The sequence below is a fragment of the Polypterus senegalus genome, chromosome 14, assembly GCF_016835505.1.
Source record: "Polypterus senegalus isolate Bchr_013 chromosome 14, ASM1683550v1, whole genome shotgun sequence".
Classification (NCBI taxonomy): domain Eukaryota; kingdom Metazoa; phylum Chordata; class Cladistia; order Polypteriformes; family Polypteridae; genus Polypterus; species Polypterus senegalus.
The window spans coordinates 43539407-43565384 of record NC_053167.1 but is presented as its reverse complement, the minus strand read 5'-3'; the positions used below and the strand labels follow the sequence as shown (position 1 = coordinate 43565384).

General features: G+C 36.2%; 1 protein-coding gene across 1 annotated transcript in view; it reads right to left on the bottom strand.

Moving 5' to 3' along the window:
- Nucleotides 1-10673: 10673 nt before the first annotated feature.
- Nucleotides 10674-25978, bottom strand: part of cables2b (Cdk5 and Abl enzyme substrate 2b) — a 61205-nt gene continuing 45900 nt past the window's right edge. The window contains exons 6-9 of the mRNA XM_039735537.1: nt 25551-25654; nt 20896-21002; nt 15073-15277; nt 10674-12367 (exon numbers count right to left, since the gene is read on the bottom strand). Coding sequence (XP_039591471.1) covers nt 12227-12367; nt 15073-15277; nt 20896-21002; nt 25551-25654 — 557 coding nt within the window. The 3' untranslated portion in view covers nt 10674-12226. The remainder of the gene's footprint in view (nt 12368-15072; nt 15278-20895; nt 21003-25550; nt 25655-25978) is intronic.

Here is a 25978-nt window from a genome sequence, read left to right as displayed (position 1 = left end):
TGCTTAGAATGTTTGTAAGCTTTAAAGCTGCTGATGAGTCAAAGAAGCGTTTTTTAACAAAATGCTTCTCATGAGCGTTTTCTATCTTTATTTCTATATTAAATAGTAGAAGGAAATGGTCTGATAGACCGATATCAATGACCTGCTTTATATCAACTTTAAGTCCTGTACTCACTCAAGCAGAGAAGGAAGACAAAACTGAGTGTCATTATGAACAGTGCTACACATCCTCTCTCTGACACACTAACATGGAGTTCTTTCAGTCACCAAATTATTCAGCAGAAGTGTGTCAGGAAACACTGCTGTGGGCTTAATACCCAAGTCAAAAGGTTTTTTTTTTGTAATTCTTGTGTGTGTTTTATAGGGAGTATTGTTGTTTGTTATAATATTCTATATTTCTTGACAATCAAACTTTTTTTTTTTTTGGTTTTAGACCTTTCTTTTCCCCCTTGTTTAATAATCATTTTTATTACTTTGTTCTACTGTCTTATTGCATTTAATACAAACCTTATTTTTTGCTACACTGTATTAATCTCTTCGCATGACCTTTGAAGTTGGTTAGGATGGTGTATTATAGATTCAGTGTCCTGGGTTTAAAGCCCATGTCTGGTCATGGTCTGTGTGGGTTTTCATATGGGTACACCTATTTCCCTCCCCATTTCTTTGAGACATGCATGTTAGTTAAACTGGTTATTCTAATTTGGCCATGTTTGGATATAAGTATGAGTAGGACTTTAACTCTAGAAACTTCCCTGAAGTACATTATCCTTTAATGAAAGGAATACTAGTTTCCTAGATTTTATGCATATGTACTACTGATTTATATTTATTTACTTTAGTTGAATTCCTGCTGGTTACATGTACCCTAGAACATCAGAAGATGTGGTACTTAATTCACTTAGTTGATTACAGACATTCCATCACATAGGACAGTTGAGCAGCCTCATTACTCTGTAAGTAGAAACTGTTCTTAAATATCACAGTTTGGTTGTTAAACATTCTGCTGGGCCTGCCTAAAGGAAAGAGGGAGAAAAGTGTCTGTGCAGGGTGACGGGGATCCTTTATGATCCGTTTTGCCTTTCTCAGACAGCTGTTGGCAAATATGTCCTACAGATACATAATCTGGGTCCCAATGATGATCTGCACTGTTTTTCACCCCAATCTACACTGCCTTGCAGCTCCTGGCCAGACTGCTAGAGACAAGTGTTCAGGTAAAATGCAAATATAAACTACAAATTCGTAATTCCATAATGAGTACACAAAATGGCACAGATTTGCTTAAAATGGATAACAAAGCATCTTAAAACAGATTACCATACAGTAGACGGAGCCCAGCACTATCTGTTCATTAATTAATTATTGAATTATGGCCAATTGACAATGAAGGTGAGGAAATCAAAAATTCCAGTCAGCAGCATCTATGAAGAAAATAAACTTCTGCAGTGTCCATGGTCAATTATAACAAAAGAAAGTCAAAAATTGAGTCAGATACAATCACAGACCCCTTGGTTGCCCACCCCCTCCTAGTAACTCGGTGCTGGGCTGTCTAATCTGACAATGGAATTTTTCCATCTGTTGATTCCAAAGCTTCCCATACCTCAAGTGGCTCTCCCATGGGAAGGAAAACAGTGAAGCAGTGGTACCAAGTGCCATAATCAGGATACTGAGAAGAGAAACAGAACAGAGCAGGGTTAATAATAGATTATAATTATCGTAATTCTTAATTTTGTACATATGTCTATGTATGTGTAACAGAGATGCGATTTGCTCAGCTAATCAGCTAGCCCTAATAATGAAAAGAACAGCAGAATAAGACAAAAAAAGGCTGCACAACATGTGAAGTGCTGGAAGCATTTGAAACTTGTTTTATTTTTGTTGCAGTTACACAGCATTCTGCAAAATGATTTTATTTATAAAAGTATGAACAGAGTAAAGGTCGAGGGGTGTGAGATCATTATTAAGAGGTGATACAACTGATTAGAGAGATTCAGCAGGTTTAAAACAGCTACATGTATCTGCTTAGATTTTTATTTTAAAAAGGGTTAAATTTAGAGCAGAGCAATACAATACTAGCCCTGTATTATCCTGGCCTTGTTGAAAGTTTGCCTCCAGTTGGCCTGTATTTATAAGAGATGTCAGTTAATGCAGCACCAGGACTGCTGAACCTAAACAGGAGTTAGCTCATCCATGTTGTAATTGAGAACAGGAAGGACTAGTTTGTTTTTTAGTAAGAAAATGTGCACCCCTAGAGTGGCGTGGCAACCGACTCTAGTGTGTAGAGATAAAAACGGGGGGTTGGGTCACAGTTGGTCATAAGAACAAGGAAAGAGACACACATTGTCTAAAGACATCATTCCCAGAGCTAGAGGTGTTCAATCATTTTCAGGACATTGCAGAGCTACACAAAAACCCAAGGTAATAAGAAGAGATGAAGAGACCACAAACCCAGAAAGAAGTGATAGTAGGGGTCTTATTCATTAATGGGATTGATGCTCAGGTTTGCATGAGTGACAAGGGAGTTGGTACAGTGTCTTGTCTTTTAGCTTCACAAGTGGGAGACTGGGCATGAGAATAAGCTCCTGGCCAGAGTTGGGGTGGATCACTTGTAGTTCCTTACAGTGGAATTTTATTATTATTGCGTAATTTGAATTGTTTTTTTTTCCTTGTAACATTCTCCTTGTTATCTTGTAAAGGACTTTGCACTGTATTGTTGTATGAAAATGTGCTATATTAATAAACGTTGTTAAGACACTGGGAAAGTGTTAGCAAGGAATACACTGTGTGCACAATTATTAGGCAAGTGAGTATTTTGACCATATCATCATTTTTAATGCGTATATTCCAACTCCAAGCTGTATTAACTTGAATGCTTATTGGATTTAAGCACGTCAGGTGATGTGTATTTGTGTAATGAGGGAGGGTGTGGCCTAAGGAGATCAACACCCTATATCAAGGTGTGCAGAATTATTAGGCAGCTAGTTTTCCTCAGGCAAAATGGGCCAAAAAAGAGATTTAACTGACTCTGAAAAGTCAAAAATTGTAAAAAGTCTTTCAGAGGGATGCAGCACTTTTGGAATTGCTAAGATATTGGTGTGTGATCACAGAACCATCAAACATTTTGTTGCAAATAGTCAACAGGGTCGCAAGAAACGTGTTGAGAACAAAAGACGCAAATTAGCTGCCAAAGATTTGAGAAGAATCAAACGTGAAGCTACCAGGAACCCATTATCCTCCAGTACTTTCATATTCCAGAGCTGCAACCTACCTGGAGTGCCCAGAAGTACAAGGTGTTCAGTAATCAAAGACATGGCCAAGGTAAGGAGGGCTGAAACCCAACCACCACTGAACAAGAAACATAAGTTGAAACGTCAAAACTGGGCCAAGCAATATCTGAAGACAGATTTTTTTCAAAGGTTTTATGGACCGATGAGATGAGAGTGACTCTTGATGGACAAGATGGATGGACCTGTGGATCAGTAATGGGCACAGAGATCCACTCCAACGTGGAGGTGGGGTACTGGTATGAGCTGGTATTTTTAAAGATGAGCTAGTTGGACCTTTTTGCATTGAAGATGAACTCAAAATCAACTCCCAAACCTACTTCCAGTTTTTGAAGACACTTTCTTCAAACAGTGATACAGGAAGAAGACCATGATTTTTATGCAGGCCAATGCTCCATCACTTGCATCGAAGTTCTCCACTGCGTGGCCAGCCAGTAAAGGCCTTAAAGATGAAGGAATAATGACATGGCCCCTCTTCCTCATCTGACCTAAACCCTATCGAGAACTTGTGGGCACTTCTTAAATGCTAGATTTACGGGGGAGAAAAACAATACACCTCTCTGAAGAGTGTCTGGGAGGCTGTAGTCACTGCTCCACAAAAAGCTGATCGTCAACAGATCAAGAAACTGACAGACTCCATGAATGGAAAGGCTTATGACTGTTATTGGAAAGAAGGGTGGCTATATTGGTCATTGATTGATTGATTATTTTTTTGAAATGTCAGAGATGTTTATTTGTAAATTTTGAGGTGTTTGTTTATTATTCTCACTATAACAGATGAAAATAAACAAGTGAGATGGGAAAATTTTCATTTTTCCTTTAGTTGCATAATAAATCTGCACACTAATAGTTGCCTAATAATTGTGCGCACATATGTATTCCCCTGATGATGTTCACACTCACATTTCCGTTGTGAAACATTCAGGTTTCAGGTTTATTAACATTTTGGATTGACTGATAGCACTGTGTTTGTTCCATATTAAAATTAATCCTCAAAAATACAACTTGCCTAATAATTCTGCATTCCCTGTATTGTGGGAAAAGCTAAAGCTGACCTAAAGAAATTAATTATCTTAGTAGTAAAATAACAATCAAGGAGCAAAACGTGTATTTAGAACATTAAGCAAGAAAGTAAATATACTCATACAAAAATAGCAAATGCTCTAAATTCATATTTTTAGAAATTTTTCTTATGTGAAAAGGTCAATAACCTCCCAGTAGTTAAGAGTTAGAGATAGCAGAAACCTACCAAGATTAAAAAGGCTGAAATCAAAGTGTAAATCCCTGGGACTGGATAACATTAATCCTTCTTCTTCTTTCAGCTGCTCCCGTTAGGGGTTGCCACAGTGGATCATCTTCTTTGATATCTTTCTGTCCTCTGCATCTTGTTCTGTTACACCCATCACCTGAATGTCCTCTCTCACCACATCCATAAACCTTCGCTTAGGCCTTCTTCTTTTCCTCTTCCCTGGCAGGTCTATCCTTAGCATCTCTCCTCTGCACATGTCCAAACCAACACAATCTCACCTCTCCCAACCGTCCAATTCGAGCTGACCCTCGGATGTACTCATTTCTAATTCTGTTCATCTTCGTCACGTCTAATGCAAATCTTAGCATCTTTAACTCTGCCACCTCCAGCTTTGTCTCCTGCTTTCTGGTCAGTGCCACCATCTCCAACCCATATAACATAGCTGGTCTCACTACCGTCCTGTAGACCTTCCCTTTCACTCGTTGATACCCATCTGTCACAAATTACTTCTGACACTCTTCTCAACCCATTCCACCCTGCATGCACTCTCTTTTTTACCTCTCTTCCACAATCCCTATTACTCTGTACTGTTGATCCCAAGTACTGTACTTAAACTCAAACTCTACTCCCTGCATCATCACCATTCCACTGACCTCCCTCTCATTTACACACATGTATTGTGTCTTGTTCCTACTCACCTTCATTCCTCTCCTCTCTACAGCATATCTCCACCTCTCCAGGGTCTCCTTAACCTGCTCCCTACTATTGCTACAGATCACAATGTCATCAGCAAACATCATAGTCCACGGGGACTCCTGTCTAATCTCGCCTGTCAACCTGTCCATCACCATTGCAAATAAGTAAGGGCTCAGAGCTGATCCCTGATGTAATCCCACCTCCAGCTTGAATGCATCCTTCACTCCTACCGCAGCCCTCACCACTGTCACACTTCCCTCGTACATATCCTGTACAACTCTTATGTACTTCTCTACCACTCCCGACTTCCTCATACAATACCACAGCTCCTCTTGAGGCACCCTGTCATATGCTTTCTCCAGGTCCAAAAAGACGCAATGCAACTCCTTCTGGCCTTCTCTAAATTTCCCCATCAACGTCCTCAGAGCAAACACTAAAATAATTAGTACAGTGAATTGTCATTATTTTAAAATTAGTTGATCGACAAAATATGGTGGCACAGATAAAAGCTTACTATGAGACAAATTTGCATACATATCAGCAATTTTATACACTGTGTACACAATTATTAGGCAAGTATTTTGACCATATCATAATTTGTATGCATATATTAAGACGCCAAGCTGTATAAACTTGAATGCTTATTCAATATAAGCATATCAAGTGATGTGTATTTGTGTAATGAGGGAGGGTGTGGCCTAAAGTGATCAATGCCCCACATCAAGGTGTGCATAATTATTAGGCAGAAAAGTCAAAAATTGTAAAAACGTTTTTCAGAGGGATGCAGGAACTTGCTAAAATCTTGGGGCGTATTTACAGAACCATCAAACACTTTTTTACAAATAGTCAACAGGGTTGCAAGAAACACATTGAGAAAAAAAGACACAAATTAACTTTTGAGAAGAAGATTTGAGAAGAATGAAACGTCAAGCTACCAGGAACCCATTATCCTCCAATGCTGTCATATTCCAGAACTGCAGCGTACCAGGAGTGCCCAGAAGTACAAGGTGTTCAGCGTTCAGAGACATGGCCAAGGTAAGGAAGGCTGAAACCCAACCACCACTGAACAAGACACATACATAAGTTGAAATGTCAAGACTAGGCCAAGAAATATCTGGAGACAGGTTTTTCAAAGAGTTTATGGACTGATGAGATGAGAGTGACTCTTGATGGACAAGATGGAGGGGCCCGTAGCTGGATCAGTCACGGGCAGAGAGCTACACTTCAACTCAGATGCCAGCAAGGTGGAGCAGGGTAAAGGTATGGACTGGCATTATTAAAGATGAGATAGTTGGACCTTTCCAGTTTGAACATTGACTCAAAATCAACTCCCAAACCTACTACCAGATTTTAGAAGACACTTTCTTCGAGCAGTGGTACAGGAAAAAGTCTGCATCTTTCAAGAAGACCATGATTTTTATGCAGGACAATGCTCCATCGCATACATCAAAGTACTCCACTGCGAGGCTAGCCAGTAAAGACCTTAAATTTAAAAGAATAATGGCATGATCCCCATCCTCACCTGACCTAAACCCTATTGAGAACTTGTGGGCCCTTCTTAAACGGGAGATTTACTGGGAAGGAAAACAGTACACCTCTGAGAACAGTGTCTGGGGGGCTGTGATTGCTGCTACTCAAAAAGTTGATCGTCAACAGATCGAGAAACTGACAGACTCCATGAATGGAAGGCTTATGACTGTTATTGAAAAGAAGGGTGGCTATAATGGTCCCTGTTTTGCTTTTTATTATTATTTTTTTTTTTTAAACGTCAGAAATTTTTATTTGTAAATTTTTGGTTGTTTATTATTCTCACTTTAACAGATGAAAATAAACAAGTGAGATGGGACATTTTTCCTTTAGATGTGTAATAGTTCTGCACACTAATAGTTGCCTAATAATTGTGCACACATATGTATTCCCTCGAGAATGATCACAATCACATTTCCTTTGCAAAACATTCAGGTTTATTAACATTTTGGATTGACTCATAGCACTGTATTTGTTCCATATTAAAATAAATCCTCAAAAATACAACTTACCTGATAATTGTGCACACAGTGTACTCTGAGAACCAAAGACATGTAGAATAAATCACCAATGATGGTGGTGGACCTTCAGTAAGACCCAATGGCATAATATCTCTCTTATAAAAAAAAAATCTTGGAAGGAGACAAGACGTGATTTTCTCGGAAAGACACTTATACGTCCTGCAAGAAAGAGATTTAACCACGCCTGGGGCCAGAAATAAAGGACAAAGAGTAGATGACAAAGTAGAAAGTTGTAAAGAATTCAAAAATGTTGTCGTGGTACACATACAGAGCAGGTTAGAGATAACGGAAGTATGAAAATTTGAAAGTCTCAAAATAAGGATAGTAAAAATCACATTAGCGCAAACAAACGGAAATTATTACTTGGTGAAATAATGGAACAGCGGGAAGAGATCGAATATATTGTTCGGATTTAAACTTTAAGTCGGAGACTTGTAGATCGTCTAATTCGTGTTGCCATCGAGAATTAAAAGATTCCAAAAACGTTGGCACGGTATTTAGTCCCATGAAACTGAGACTTTTAACATGAGATTCTTTCAAGTCATGCCCTACTTACAACTCTTTTCAAATAAGAACATGGTCATCTAACCTCAGTCGTGTGAATGTTTTGGCAGACACACTTCTTGCGCTCTCAGCTCTTATAAAATTTTATCTGGACAATAGTTTTATACGTTCTAGATGACACGTCAACAACAAAGCGAAGAAGAAAGAGCATGGACAAACAATTGAGAAAGTCGTTTTATTTATTACAGAGAAAGAAATGATATTCACTCACAGGCAGTTATACGTTGCGTTGTCACAATGCAAGTCCAAAAACGGAATCAAAATGCAATGCAATCTTGAAGAAAAGTTCATTCCAAATATAATTTTTACTAAAGTTTTAAAGTAGAAGTGAAAATAATGCATATGTAACAATTCCCATGAAAATAACAATCTCTTTAAATTTTATGTCCTGTAAACCAAACCCGAAGGTAGGCGGGCCCCCTAGTTATGCAAAAGGACAACAGGGATTGACAATATATGTTTGGCTAAATGGCCTGTCCTCATTAAAATTGTTTTCATGGTCCCTCTTGAGAAGAAATAAAGACCACTCAGTTGTAGGATCTGCAAACTGATATCAATTTTTTATGTTCAAGTTAATCAAACCTGTGATCAAAGGAAACTAAGATTCAGACATTTCATTTACTTTATTACATTTTTGCAATAGCTCTGTGAAGTGTTCATCTTAATAGCTCAATGGATTTCATCATTATTTTGTACTGTCCTATTAGAAGCACCTACTGTTTGTCCCAAGCAAATTCTTTACTCTGAAAGTTAATTCCATCAAAGCAATGCAGAGTCTCAAATGCTATCTGGGCACTATCAGGTATTTCACAGCAATTAGTCCACCATTATATGCCAGTATAAAGTCATTAATGAACACTAAATTATTGGATTTACATAATGAGTCACAATTGTCTGAATGAGTTACTTTCAAACAGAGTAAAGACTCAGGATCTATTAAAAATCGGTTTACCCACAGACATGGGGAGGACATGCACACATCCAAGTATAGGACACAGTGTGTATGTAAATCTCTCTCTCTATAAAATAAATGTACAAACATCAAATGTAACAACGATATAATATACATAACATTCCATGAGATTGCTCAGATGTTCTAGCATGACTTTTTCAAATGTGGAAATATCTTTATTTAAACTGAAGCTGAGCATGTAAGACCAAACCTACAAGCTGCCCCTTTTACATCATATTTCTGTAAGCATTTACTGTTGAGTAGCTTGAGTGAGGCCTGATTAAGAGCGGCACTTCTGTTCCCTCAGGTCTGTATGACATTCCAAATTTATTTCATGACATGTCACAAAGACAGTGTATACAAATTTAGACAAATAAAATACAGAGGCATTAGAAAAGACATTTTTATTAATTTAATATGAATAGATCTGACATGAATCACATTTCCAAAGAGATATACATCCTCAGAAAATATATTTTAAAAGCTATTTCCATTAGATATAAAATATACAGTACAAAACCATTTATGTTCACAACAACAAGAATCATTAAACTGCAATATATTATACAGTCACAGTGACATAAGGTTAGAGGCTGTAAAGCCTTGAGGTAATATAAGCTAAAATAAATCAATTAGAAAATAATGAAACACACTACTTCTGCATACTATCATATTGCATCTGTCACATCAAATACAATTAAAACCTCTTTTTTCAAATATAAAGCAAACATTTCAAATTTCTGCTTAACACACAACTGAATACCCACTTGGGAAGTCAGTATGTTTTACATATAAAAAGGCTTAAATATAAAAATAAATACTAAAAGATAACAGAGCAGAGAGACAATAAACAAAGGCTCATAAATTTGAAGCCTGTGGTATTAACTACACACAACCAACATCACCTAAAATTGGAAATGGGTTTGGTCTACAATATTAGGGTGCCATTTTATAATTTCAGATACTCTACTATACTGGGTCTCCTCTTAGTTACAAATACTGTCACGGACCAATGCTACTAGGATTTAGGCACTTCAAGGTATTACAATCAGCTGTATACAAAGTTTTTAAAGTAATCATCTCATGGCTATTGAATAAGATTTTGTGCAACACAAAATTCTTATTTGAAAAAGCTTTACTAAACAATACTAGTTGTCCAAAAGAATCACATATAGTAGGGCTGAATGACAGCAGGAAATGTTGTTTCACAAGATCCATATCTACAGGCAAATTATTAAAATTAAAGTGGATTTATTTATTCATAACAGGCTGGCACCAAATGAATCCACTGGATTATGTGTTAATGGTCTCATAGGATTTTCCCTTTAATCTAGCAGTCATTTGTTCTTTTCTCCACAAGATGGCATCACAGGCCTAAATTACATTTCATATTTAATCAGCCATACCTTTCAACATAACATCTTTAGTACTAGGATGTTGTACCCTGTTAGCCATTATGGATGTAGTGTGAATTCAAGAAAAATTACACATTTTAATGGCTAAATAAAAATATAATATGCAAGCTTTCGAGGCAACTCAGGCCCCATCTTCAGGTAGGACGTCCGAGTTGCCTTGAAAGCTTGCATACTGTAATCTTTATAGTTAGCCAATAAAAGGTGTCATTTTGCTTGACTTCTCACAAGATACATCTTTAAAATTCACAAATATTGCTAAAGACCACAAGATTCTAAAATTATGAATAACTTTTGAATAGGTTACACTCTTTTCTTCAGATACAGCAGGAATAAAATGCTACTGAATAATATTTATTTCCTTCAGGCAATGAAATCCTTTGCCATCCACAAAAAGCTTAGAAATGGCCAGCATTATTCTTGGAGGCTGCTAACTTTTGTAAGCATAGGTGTTAAAATTGTTAATGTGTTCACATTTAAATGTACAAAATGTCAGTAACATTACTTAGTATTTTATGTTCACTACAGTACTGCATGTGTATACAGTAACTAAGAATCATATCTAAAAATTAACAACAAATAACTCTGAAATAACATTAAATATGTAAAAAAAAATCCCTTTGTCCTGATACTCACATAAATAGTATATACAGAAGAATTCTGGAAATACAATGACATGCAGGAAAACTGCATCCAGGTGTGTTAACTTAAGAAAAAAAACATTACTCTAAAATTTGCTTTATATATTTAAATATATAAAACAAGAAATTAAACTATAAATGCCCATATTAAAATTAAATCATATTTCAGAAGGGCTTGGACTGGAAGACCAACAAATAACTGCTTTCAATAAATTAATGTGAAATATTGCATAAAACCCTTGGTATACTGAAGAGATAATTTAAAATATTATTGCCATGGAAATTGAACATAATATAAAACTTATTACAACAAAAAAATAATTTTAACATTGTCTGTAAATCAACTGGAAAGAAAAAGTACAAGTCAATTTAATTTTAGAAACAGGAAGACTGCTCTGAACCTTCTTTGGACACATTTTGTTTTCATCAGAGCACTTCACACCCTGAGCACTGCATTGAGAGGACATGATGTTGAATTATTGGAAGTTGTTTCAAATATTGCTCAATACTGTATACAGAGCACTGCTAAGGGAATAACAGTTTTTGTACCTTGCAGGATAAATAAATATTTAACAAGGACACACAGCATTCAAACTCAGCACAGTGTACCATATTTAATGGTTTCAATGCAACAAGAAAAAAAAAAACTTCTGGTCCATTTCTGTGGTGAATACATGTCTGAGAAATTTCTATTAACAAGTCACATAACATGTAGTTTATTTAAAAATGGTAATACTACACAATGCAAATCTACTTGCCAATTTTGTGTAGTATGTACTAACTGTAAAAAGTGTCTTAGGGTTTAGATGGAAAAAATACTGGATTTAGTCTTCAGTAACAATAGCTGTCCTCCATCAGTTTGATAGACACCACCCTAACAAATAATTAAAATTGATAACAAAATAATATGTCATTTAAAGATGTCTATTCAGCTTTAAAATACATTTCAATATTCACCATCTTTGCACTTTAAAACTATATTTATAGGTTTTATCTTTAAAACAAAGATAACTTCAAACATAGTAAAGAGAATTTAATATTTCAGGGAGGACGCATGAGCTGGCTATAAATGAGTCAATGAACTCTACCTTGAAATTAACATATTCCTAAACCCACAAAAGGTTTTTTATGGACTTGGCCATTATCAGATGTTTTGAGATGCATTATTCTGAAGATGAAGCACAGTTGATACAAAACAAAAGGCTGTTTTTCATTTATAACATATATACTTGATATTTTTGATAAGGTGCTTGTTATTGCAAATTGCTAAACTGGAAAAATTCCAGTACAGACAAATTATAAAGTGTCACAATCCTTATTCTTCCAACTGTATCATGTCAGGACTGGTCTATATCCAAATTTGTCCCCAAATTCAACTTATTACTAACTTTGCTGGACAAGTCGTCTGTAGTGAGGCATTACTTTGCTTTCTGGAAGATAAAGAGCCATTTCCATAGCTACTAGGACCGTAAATTCAAACTGAATCAGCTCTCTTCGGTTTATGCGAAATCTTTCTTCTAGCTTCTGTAGTAACAGAAAACACACACATAAATATTTAATGGAACTGTTACAAAGAGCAAATCAAAAACTAAAAACACATCCAAAAAAAAAAAAAGCTTTTATTTATAGTTCTAGATTACACTTTACAAATGCTTAAATATATCATTCAGTCATGCAATGTTTTGTATTGTGAGGATATGAAGCCAGAGATAACTTTTTCTAAAATAATAAGTAGTGACATAACTTACAAAATAACTGTTGTGTTATACTTATAACAGATGTCAGCATTATATGCAGAATGGGTTAGTTAAGCATTAGAGTTATTTGTTAGTAATCAGTTAATTTAACTTAGACCTAAACCAAGTCACAACATGAAAAAAGCTAAAACAAAAAAGCTCTATGAGTTAAAAGAACACGAAATATTTGATGGACAAAAATGTGCCCTTGTGTTAAAAATTAAATACACCATTAGCATATAAGCACAACTGCCAGTGTATACTGCATATCCTGCATCCTAAGAATATTTTGCACTGAGCACTAACCTTGGGTACCAACAAAATTATGTGGCACGAATAAAGTATTTATAGATTTAATAAATTCATCACATCTTCACCTGCTGGAGGTCTTATAGAAATAAAACCCTTGTTTTAAATTATTTACGTTACACAAAAACTATGTGTATGTATGTATGTATGTATATATATACATATATATATATATATATGTATATATATATATGTATGTATATATGTGTATATATATATATATATATATATATATAAAAGAGAGAGAGAGAGAGAGAGAGAGAGAGAGAGAGAGAGACATACACAGTATACCTTGTAACAGAGGAACCATAATGCCAACGATTTGTCAGCTTTTATTTCATTTTATGTGTAATTTGTTTTTATAATCAACAAAATATCTGTGTCATATTTAACAATGGAAACACCAAGTACAATCTGTATGAATGAATCATGTTAGTTATACATCTATTTTAAGTACACCTTAAAAAAAAACAAAAAAACGCAAAACTCAGACAAGTAAAATGTAGTATTCAAATGCCAACCATTTAACACCAAATATCTTTAATCCAGTCAAGGATTGTAGAGAGCAAAGAGTTTCCCAGCAGCACCATACATAATGTAGGAACAAGCCAAGCGTGAACTTTAAAATTTGTAGATTTTTTTTTAATGGCTTTTCAATGCTAATTTGCTATTATCAAATTAGTGTTTACTTGTATCCACTGTAAGCCTAGGTATAAATAATGATCATTTAGCTATTGCTGTGAAGGGTGGCTCTGAGGCTAAGTATCTACACTGATATCCCAAAGGTTGCCGATTAGAATCTCCGCCACTGCCAAAAGAGATCCTACTCTGCTGGGCCCTTGAGCAAGGCCCTTAACCTTCAATTGCTCCAGGGGCGCTGCACAATGGCTGACCCTGCGCTCTGACCCCAAGTGGTATGCGAAAACTAACAAATTCCTAATATGAGAAATTGTATAAGGGGAAATAAAAAGAACAAAAAAAAACAAATGAACAAAAACCAAAGTCATGTATTATCCTTTCCACAGTACTAGTGAACTTTTCAAAAGCTATTAAATTGGAAACCATAGAAAGCATAAAATAATCCATACTGCCTAAATGTCTCAGGTTAGCAGAACATTGTACGGGATTAAGTAAAGACCACCTGGAGATTACAGAACCTATTTCATAAGAAATGTAAGTGATACAAACCAAATCAGACTGAAAACCTGAAAATTTTGCAGCACACCATGCACATATGGTAAGAGTTTAACATGCTTGTAAATATTTATATTCAATATCAATATTGAATCCATATTGCAAAAATAATATCATGTTTAAGATGATCTATTATTTAAATGATGGTTCACTGCACAAAATTCAGTTTTAAAGAAAACCTGGTAATTTATCCAAGTCATGCTAACCCATACATCAGGGGTGGGCAAAGTCAGTTCTGGAGGGCCGCAGTGGCTGCAGGTTTTTGTTCCAACCCAGTTGCCTAATTAACCAACAATTCTTGCCAATAATTTAATTTCATAGCTTGTTAGCGATTTAACTCTGTCATGTCAAGTAATTCTCATATCCTACACTTATTTTTCCTTTCTAAGGATATCATCCAAATGATTTGAAGTCTAAAACTGATGAGTAATTCTCAGTGCTTCACTTTTCTCTCTTCACTTTCCTTTCAAGTGTTTAATTAAACCCAATAGTGCACGATAAATACACTCAGGTGTAAATGGAAACAAGCTAAATGGAGAAATACTGGTTTCTTTTGTCATTAGCATCTTATTGCTAATAAGGAGCAATTAAAAACTAAGAATACAGCTGTTTAAGACTAAAATAAGCAATAAGGGTTCAAAATCTTAATGAGCGAGACAACTAAAGTGAAGCAGAAGTGTCACTTGAGCAATAAGTGCTTTTTATTAAGCCACTGGGTTGGAATAAAAGCCTGCAGCCACTGTGGCCCTCCAGGAAAGAATTTGCCCACCCCTGCCATACATGATTACAAAAAATGAATATATTTAAATGAGATTTAATGAGATTTTTCAAATGCAAAGCAAACACAGTTATAAATTGTTTATCCATTTATACCTCAAAAACTGAGTAAGTTAATTTCTTAAATCGATAATAAATAACTAAATAATGTATGGCTGATATTTTAAAGTGCATATGTACAACTTGTTTAAGAGTAAAGAACAAACATCTTACATCAATAAGTTGCCGAACTTCCTGCTTTTTCAGATCACTGCTGATTTTGGCTGCTAGCAGCACACAGGCTGCTGCACTCAGTTTGCGATTCTGCTTGTTCAGCCGTCCCTGAAGCACTAACTTCTCAAAGTAGACATATGCCATTGCTACTGTTACTGGCTGTAATCCACACTCATCAGCCACATTCCACATGTCTTCCTTGAGGCTACATGTAAAAAAAGAAAAAATAATAAAGCAATACTGATTAAAATAATGTTTCATTTGCAAGTTGTTGATTTGTTGTTTTCCAAAAGCCTTCAGTTAAAATGGAATCTTCACCACGTAGCTACATATTAACACAATTGCCTTTGCAATGACAGTGTGAATAGTGGATTCTTGACAGATTGTTAATTTATATAGTAACTAGCTACATGTAGTCTTCGGGACAAAAAAAAAAAAACAACCCGAAGTCTCCTTAGAAGTTTTACCATATTGGTTAAATTGCAGAGGTGTCAGCTAAGTGAGCTGGAACAGGTTGTATTTTTTTTCCCCCCGAGACGAACGCATACTCGAGTGTAGCTTTGGCAAAACTTGAGTGGGGCAGGCTGGGACCTGTATCAGGCAAACGTATGGCACCTCATTGTGTGAACGTACAACGTGAATGTAACACAAAGCTCAGTTTGTCTGTTTGGGTTGAATGATGGGTGAAGTGCATGCAAAGGGCAAAAAAATGTAAAAGTACATACACGTGCCATCTCACCAAGTGCAAGTAACACTTGTATAAGGTTCTATATCTTCCGTAAAATTCACACCAACTCCTGTAGCTGTGATTGAGCGTGAACAGAGAGAATGCTCATACATACACACGTCTTTTGTTATGAGAACTGCATGAGGTGCATTCAAGCCCTGAAAAAAATGTAAAAGTGCATTCATGCACCATCTAGTGGCTGTGGTTAAGCGTGAACACAGTACACTGCTCTATATACATACACATACAGAATTAATATTAATTAATAAGCAAGCTTAGAGAAGCCCTACAGATTTCCAATATATAATTAATGACCTTATTTTAATTAGTGTAAAATCATGTTAAGTCTCTTTGCAAGGAAATAAATTTATCACTGACCTAACTAAAACCAAGAATACCAGTTTAGCAATTTTATATTGACACAAGCTGTGCTACCTGTCGAAAACGGATTGCAATCTAAGTAATCAATATAGAACTCGGCATATACGTCAAAATTTGCTGTGAACCATCTACTGGAATGTATTTTGTAATTTATGTAGTAATAAAATGCAATGTGTTGGTCATTCCAGCAGATGGTACATCACAAACAGTTGTAGTGCTAAAATACACTGCATTTTTTATCCCAACTGATGGTAAATTGGAAACACTAGCACTGTTTTTACAAATCCCATACCAGATGGCATTTAACAGAAACATAGCAACTGGACGGACATACAAATACACAGACATGCATACACACAGACACTTGTCCTTTTATTAAAGTGGCTTATTATGCACATTTTCAGTTTAATTACAAAAATGGTCAGTAAAATCTAGAACATTTTACAGAATTTTTTTTCTCTGGTAAAAAGAAATGCAAAGCCACCCAAAGGACTGTGATATTAACTACAGAATGTGAACACTTGATATTTTTAAATATTTTAAGGAAACCTAAGCATGTAGTGCAGAAACAAAATGTGAATACAATATTGTAGTATTTTTCATCACAATACCTATTATCTGATACATGTAGGACAATAGGGATACATGAAGCAGTATGCTTTAAGTCTGTAGTGTGTCACCTGTGAAAAATGTAAAAAACAATGCTTTTTCTTGTTACGTGCATTACAAAGTACATTCTAACAGATTATGCCCACAGAAACATTAGCATTCCTGTAGAGATTTTTTTATGCCTAAAGCACTGTCTATTTTTAAGTCAAGCTTTTGAGTTCACTTTTGTTTTTACATTGTTACAGCAAAGGAGCTTGATAAGTAGTATGAAATTTACAACGGTCTTCATATTAAAATTAAACACTCCAGGGGCCTCATGCATAACACCATGCGTAGAATTCATAATTATAAAATGGCGTACAGACAAAAGCGGAAATGTGCTTATGCACAAAAATATCCATGCATAAATCTGTACGAATGGCAACTTCCACATTCTTCTGCTACATAAATCCCGGTCAGTGTGAAAAGTAACACACATGCACGCGTCTGCTGCCCCATCCCAGCTCCTCCCAGAATTATACCTCTTTGAATATGCAAATCACCATAAACAGCCCTTAAGCTCAGCGTTCTATGAAAAGGCAATGGCAAAAGCATGGGGGGAAATAGAAGAATTTCAGCGAGTACCACGTGGAGGCAAGGAAAAACATACTATTTGTTGGTTTAAACAGTGGTATAAACAACAAAAGGAAGTTGATCGAGTAACATAGAGTGTTGGAGAAACTCGAAAGCTCAAGTTCACAAAGTCACACAGTGCCCAAAATAAAAAAAGAAGTTGTCAGATATCAAAGTCAGCGTGAAAAGGCGAGTCGTAGGCCACCGACTGAGTATCATATGAAAGCTTATTAGGGTACAGAGAAAAAAAATAGGCACACTGTGGGGAAAAAAACCACAAAATATCAAATTAATGTCGAGATTTCCACTTTAATCATGTAGTTTATTGTGTCGTTAAAGTAGAACATCATAAACTTAATCTTTAAATCGTTTAATTTACTAGTTTCTCAAATACCATCGTAATTAAAGTAGCATGTTCAATGCTTTGTTTTGTATTTGATCTTCTATGTGCTCTTTGTGTTTGAATCAGTACTTACTTCTTAAACGGACTTTCTCTTCCTTCAACAAGACACAGAAACCATTACATTTGTGATATTACAGGTCTCTGAATAATTAAAATACTGAGATGTATACTTGATATCATTTTCATGATGATAGGAGTTAAAGCATGTTATTAAAAATGGGAACACGGTGGCGCAGGGATTGTCCATGCCTCATGCAAGATACTTGCTGCGCCATGCGACACCTTTGATGAAATAATTTATTGCAGCAGTACTGTCTCATTCAAACGTACTAGCCCCCAATTTCTGTACTTACTTTTCTTTCTCCAAATACCCAATCGCCACACAATGAGCTCTGTAATAGACGTTAAGCCATCTGTAAGCTTAAAATGCCAATTCTTCAAAACTTTTAAGGAACACTGAAATATCTTCGTAGTCCTTCCAATGTCATGCCAGTCCCAGCAAGAATACAGTGCAAGGCAGGAACAATCTGTGAATGGAGCGCCAGCTCCTCGCTAGTGCTGCGGCACCGTGTCCTCACATGTTTAATTATTAACAATATTGATTATTTAAATTAAGTTAGTTTTATCTGTATAATATAATACACATATTTTGCTGCATTTCATCTCAAAAATGATATCGTCATCATATGTAAATACGCGCTTTATAAAGTGGCCCAGGTTGTGCAATATTATAACTGTATCGTAAGTTTACAGTGAGGTAATTGTACTTATAAGTACAAACAGTTCTACAAGGAGCACTTGATGGGATGATTGAGTGCATTTATAGTTCTTGGGATGAAACTGTTTCTGAACTGTGAGGTCCGTACAGGAAAGGCTCTGAAGCGTTTGCTGTATGAGAGCAGTTCAACAGACAGTATGGCTGAGGCAACGTGTGTTTGATGCTGTATACTGATAATTCTCTTTCCAATCAGCTGCTGTACAGCTGTGATTCCCCACTCAGATAAAGTAATATAAATACTCCGAGCGGTGGAGAGTAAGTAATATGGAAAAAGATGATCCACTGTGGCAACCCCTAACGGGAGCAGCTGAAAGAGGAAGGTGGTGCAGTGAGAGTACCATTACTGTATATTGTTACAGATTAATTACAATCAGATGCATTAAACTAATAAACAATATGCAGTTAATTCCAGTGTAATTATAAAGCTGCATCAGGGATGTGGATCTAAAAAAGAAAGGGAAACCACACTGGAACAGTAGCACTGCTTTGACGTTTGGGTGCCGCCAGTCTGCAAAACCAAGTGGAGAACTTGTGTACGCCAGGGCATGAGCTACCGTTGACATGTGTGCGGCTTTACGCCAAGTTTAGGTTTTATACATCGTGATTTGAGTGTGGAAATGGGCTTACGCAACATTTTTGTGCGTACGCACTGTTTATACATGAGGTCCCAGAACACTATAAACTAAGACTCTCTCTCCAACTCCACTTATAGGAGCAGTTGAAGGCCTATTCGCATTCAATTAACAAACTAATGAATCAAAGATAAAGTGTAGCAGAAAGAGACCTCAGCTGAAATAGCTTGTCAAATTTGGCTGCATTGGTTGCAAGCTCCTCTGAGTGTTTACTCATTTCTTTTATAGGCAAATTCACCTTCATTTGAGCAGACACAAAGCTCTACAAGGAAAAAAAAATAAGGCTAATGTCTTTAAAATAATAAAAATAAGTGAATACAAAGTAACTCGGGATTTTTCCCCATGGTAAATGAGCATGGAATGTTTCTCAGTAATTAAAAATTGGCAGTATTTAATAAGTTTACTTTATGTCAAAATACATTTAGGAAGTCCCCCTAAAAAATATGTTTTAAAATAAAAAACTCCAGTCTCAATTATTATTCGATACCCCTACTATAAAAATAACATCTCAAATTACAAGTATTCAAACAATGTTAAAATTAGACAATGTACTGTGTGTTATGTACCAATGTTTAAAATAATCAGTTTTACAAAATGACACCTTTTATTGGCTAACTAGAACGATTACAATATGCAAGCTTTTCAGGCAACTCAGGCCCCTTCTTCAGGCAAGATTTAATACAGAAACTGGAGTTCTCTGTGTTTATATAGACACTAGGACAAATAACAACATTGGAAAACCTTTAAGTGAGGCATCTTAGATGTAAAAAAATAATAGACCTCCCCAGACCAGATATGAGGCTTGTTTGCATCTCTTAGACTGTCCCAGACAACCCGACTACAGATCCACATTGTTCTGAAAAACTCATCAGAAACTTCAAAAGACTTTGTTGGACAATTATCTTATCAAAAGATCTTGACTATACATTGTTCTCCTCTCTTGCTAAATGAATCTTAGCCTAGAGAGGTGTACTAATTTTTTACATCTAAGATGCCTCAGTTAACGGTGTTCCAATGCTGTATCTGTCATTTCTATACTACAACTTGGGTACGGGTTGCCTCGAAAGCGTGCATATTGTAATCTTTCTAGTTAGTCACTAAAAGGTATCATTTTGCTTGACTTCTCACCACATCCATTATGATTAACTTGGTATAACACCCTAGTAGTACTATGGTGATTGCCAAGATATTTCAAATCTATCGTCACAAGTGGTATTTGGTATATAAGATTTATACGTTTTGTCTACTGAAGTATGATTTCAACTTTAACATCATAAAATGAAAATGTAAAAATAAACTGCAGAATTAAATTGCAGTACTTAATATTAAAAAAAGAAACAAAAAAGACACATCTTTGAATCATGAACCAAGAACTGGAATAATAAAATCATATTGAGGGGGTTCCCTGGTAATTCTCACCTATAACAGAAACACTGAAAGTTAAAATTACATATTGTCTAAATCAAACATTACTTTTAAGATATTTATGTTTTGATGAACTTTACTGCCAACACCACATTATCAATTTTCTTAACCTTTTCCCTGTTTTTCCATGAGATTAGCTTCGCTCATCAAATATCAGTACTACATTAACCAATCTTTTTAAGCAAACAGAAATCATCTTTAGAAATGAATGATAGAGAATATTAAAAACAGACAGTAGTTGTGTAGTAGTACTTACCTTCTTATCTTACTCAAAGTTAACTTTATATGAGGAAATTTTTCTTTAAATGTTTCATTCATATCCTTTTTTAGATCAGATGGCTTTACATATTCTATTATTGTTGTCTGTGGGGAGAAAGAAAAAATAAATATGAAGTTAAAAATGTCAAATGCTCCAATTTATATAATTTAACCTTTGTTTAAAGGATGTTTGCTCTTTAAATAGTAAAGAATCATCACATGAAACCATTTAGCTGGCTGGCTTGCTTTACTTAAACACTTTGCTCAGAATACTACAGATAAAAGACAAAGCCTGTAATCATATGATTTTTAGGTAACTGCTTCATGTATTAAGATGGTGAGAAAGGCAGAATTACTCTGTAGTGTCCAGGGTTTCACCTCTACAAGCTGTGACTAGTAGACCCTGTGTGATAGCCAGTGGGGAATGTGCGACCATCACTAGATTACCTCGGCATCACAACAGACTCTTGATTCAGAGGCGACTTGAACTGATTACACAAAGTAAATGGCCCTTGAACCCTAGATACTTGCAGTGCATCGAATATTACTTAAAAATTTCTACCAAAAGCCCTTTCCGAGTCATCAAAACCTTTGCAATGACAAATGGCAATTTCCCACAAACCTCAAATATTTGTAGACAGGACAAAGTGTTGGTTCATTTTTCAATAGATAACCAAAAAGAAATTCAAATATTGGGAAGAATCTCACATCTAGTACTCTTGATATAGACTTTGGTGGGGAGAAAGACTGGTTAATCATTTGTTAACTGGTCCTCTGGTCCCCACATTGAAAAGAGATACTATCCCTGTCTTCCATGCAACATTAAAATTACATCAACCAATTCCTACCAACAGTATACAATATCCTCAGCAAATATGACTGAATTTCATTTACTGCCCTGCTGTGCCACTCTGACTTCAGAAAAGGACTCGATGCAATCACCACAACTAACTATTAAGACAACCCTCTTGTCCACAAGAACAAAGTTTCCGAGATTCCTCATGGTTACCAAGAGCCTCTCACAAATTCACATTTCAATTAAAAAGTCTTCTACCAGGGTTACTGCTAAGAAGAGATGCAGGATGGACTGTGTTTAGCAATTTCAGCCTCCCACAATGACCTGACTTGCCACTAATAAAGCCAATTGAGACAGCTCAATAATTAATACTGAGTTTACACATTCTGATAAAATGTGCAACTCAAATAAGGCTGAGTTACAAAGACTGAAACAGAAAAAGCAATATATTAAATTACAAGTGAAGCTTGGTCTGTTTACACAGTAAAAGTTAATGAAACATTAAAATTCAATTTTACTTGTACCTATTGCGATTTTGCTGTGGACGAAGTTGAAAAGTTTCACTGTAACACACCACATTTTATCCCTTTAACGAAAGCCTTTCTGCACTGAACATTCCAAGACTGTATATAATCATGAAAATGCAATTCCAAACTAAATCAATTTAGTTCAGAAACTTCAATTTGAATCAGAAACATAAAAATATATGCTAATATTTACTACTTAATAACAATAAAAAAAAAAAATTCCATAGCTTTGAAACTATATTACAAATCATTTTTGTAACTCAAATAAAATAAAGAGTTTTTTGTGATGCTAACACATAAAATACATAACTTCACTGGTATTTGTAAAAGGTTTCAATACATATCTTCTTAAAATCAAAAACAGCTTTTCTGAAAGGTCACAATGACTAACACTATAAAAATTAGTCTAGTATTTTACTAGTATATTAGCCTTCATGAGCAGTTTTTTCCGTTGGTAATGATGAACAAACTCCATGGTGTTTGTTTCGCTTTGAGTTTAGAGAAATCACTAAGTGTTTGCAAATATCACCAAAATCTGCAAAATACATTTAAGTCAATGGGGAAGGACTAACTGATGGTGCAATCATCTTTAAAGTGTCACTGAGGGGTACAGAAACATCTGTCAACTGTACTGTGGCCAAAAAGATGCCTTAGCTAAGTGGCAGCAGTGCCAACCACTGCACCATCGTGCCTCTGTGAAAGCAAAGAAGAAAGAACGCAGCCAGAGATGTACAATCAGACATTTTGTCGAAATAAAGCAGAAATGCCAAAATCGTTGTCAAAAGTCAGAAAAAATGCGTAGGTCTTTTGAAGGCAGAAAATTTGAAGTGGCATATAATAATTGAAACCACTGATTCATTCTGTTTTTTGAACTTGCGCTGAAGGCTCTACATATCGTCTGGGCTGATGCTGTGCACTTTTTCTTCTATCAAAAAGACAAAAACGTCTGTGATATTGTGGGTCAGCCCCACTCTACTGGGTCCTTCCAGGCAGCCTCTTGAACCCACTACCGATAATAACATACCTGAGGGATGAGCCAGTGGATGAGGACACAACACACATGTAGTGAGGGGTAGGTATAGAAGTGCACCAGTGCTTTTATTAAAATCCAACAAAACAGAACAGTGTTCAAACGTGCAGTGCAAATCTTCTTATAAATAAATAAATCAATAAATAAATAAATAATCTATAAAAAAAAAATTTAATTGTCGAGGTTAAAATTAATCATATAAATTATTTCATTAAAACTAAGGTTAAAAGTCCCACAGGCAGGAATCTGTCTTTTACATGCCAGTCACCGGTGCTTCCCTTGAGCCTGGTGTCTCCTCTCGTTATCCTAACTGAACCTTGCAGGAGAAGACATCTAACCAACAGTCACCACAATCCTTCCATGGGTGGGTCCGGGTTCCTGCTGTCACATGGCTGCTAGCAGGACTCCCAAATCCAAACCCAGGCTCAGGTCCCCATTGTCTATGGCTCCAAAAAGTCACCCATAGCCTTCCCAGAGTTGCATGGTGTGTCTCCTGCACCACCTGATCACTGAATCGAGCATCACACACTTCATTCCAAAGGGGTCTCTCTTCCCGACTGTCTACCGTCTCTTTTTCTCCCACTTGCTTACTCAAGCACTGTCTCTCTCGCTGTTCTCCCTGCTTGATTTTCTCCTTCATATCTTTTAATCTCTGGCTCCTTCTCTCTCCTTCTGCCGATTTGTTTCCTTCAGCTCCTTCTCATCTTATAATCTCCATTCTCTTTCCTTTTACTCTCCTCTCCATCACCACAGCACTTGTTTCAACATTGCGTCCCCCAATCTCCCCTCATTAGTTTCACAGTCAGCAGAGACATCAGCAGCAAAGGTCACATCCCCAGCCAGCTCTCAACGTGAAGCCCCCTTCAGTACATCTGCCACGTCATTTCAAGTCGGCTTTTCCTCATGCACAACAACTGGCACTTTCTGGATCCCTAGGGAGATCATCCTAGTTCCCCACTACCCCTGAATTGTACAGCGAGGGAACTAATCCACCCCTTAAAAGATAAGCACTTGTTCCTTAGCAGAGCCTTGACTGCCTGCATCGTTACCTCTGTACCGGCTGAGTAGCAACTTCTCAATTGCTTTTTCTTCCAATCTCTCTTCACTTTCATTTACTTGTGCTGGCTCTTCTTTATATGCCTCCGTGGGAGTAACATCTCAATCACACATCTCAAGTTGCCGATGAAGCAATTGAGACAGACCCCACCCTCATGCTCAGGTTCATCTCACCTCAGTTACTCTAGCAACCCCACACTCATGGAGATCAAGATGGCCAATTAATTATGTATTTATTAAAAATCAGCCACCTTTTTCTGAGCCTTGGACCTGCTATACCACAACATCTTGTAAATAGTAATGGTGCATCAGGCACCTTCAAGGTTTTTTTTTTTTTTTAAAATCTCCACGTGGCTAATTAGGCATGCATAGTGCACACGCCTCCTGCACATTTGGTGACAAGCAGATATAACTCATTATTTATGCTGTATGTTTTATAAAAATAAAATGCTGAGAACGTGCATTATTTACTTATCTGTTCTAACACTAACTAAGTCCCACAGAGTCTGTAATGCAAATGATCAGCATTAAACACTTAGGGGTGTGTGTGAGGGAGGGGGGTTGGCCTGAGACAGTCCAATCCAATGTTGGCTGTTATAGCTCTGGAAGATGTTGCACTAGCCTCAAAAAGCATTACAGGATGCTGGCGAAAAAAGTTGCCCTAAACCGAAATTCACTGATCAACACTATTAGTCTGCCTACAGCTGATGTTGCAAAATATGTACATGGTGTGTCTGACTGCAGCCATTGCATAACATTGACAAACTCACTTAATCCAGTTCAGAGTCTATACCAAATATTTGTAGCTCTGGGTACAAGACAAGATCCAACCACAAATGTGCTGCCAGTCCGTCACAAGACCCGTTCACACACATAGAAACACTCAACCAGATTCAATCAATTATGGGTGATCTATTAACCTACCACTTCTTTAAGATGTTAGAGGAAGATTTGAATACCCAAAGAGAAAACACATACTGTAAGAAATGGGGAGAATGTGCATACTCCAAAGAGGATCAACCTGGCTTGAGATTTGATTTCAGAACAATGGATCTATGAACAGCAGCCCTAATGAGTATATTACCAGTCTTTAGCACAAACATCTTCCAAAACTGGTAACCAATACAAGATACAATATTAAATAAGAGTTAAAAAGTAAAATTTTCTTATAACCAACAGTGTTTACATACAAATTTGTAGTTACATGAAAAGGATACATTACTGAATTTAATCAAGTTTCTTACCATATAAGATGCGAAGATTAGTACTCGTTTATGTTTCCCACAAGGCCACTGGGGATCACTTAGAAGATTAGGATCATAATCTGGTAACACCACAGCATCACCGCCTAGACAACAAAGTAACAATTTATTACTGTACAAATACACTAAAAATACAGTCATAAATTTCTACCAACATAAAGAAAATCATTCATCTTTTAATACATTGTTGGTGTCAGGAATGTGCACTTAGACCACAGCAAACATATTTACAGTTTAGGTTATATTTGGAGCCATAAACAGTAGTCTGGTCTATGATGTGGACCATATATATATATTGACCTCAGGAACAACAGTTTGTGCCTTGGTGTGTGGTCTAGACCCAAAGAACGGAATCTTGATGCTTTTTTTGCAATTTGTCTCTCTCTATTATAAAAAAAAAATCTTGGGAG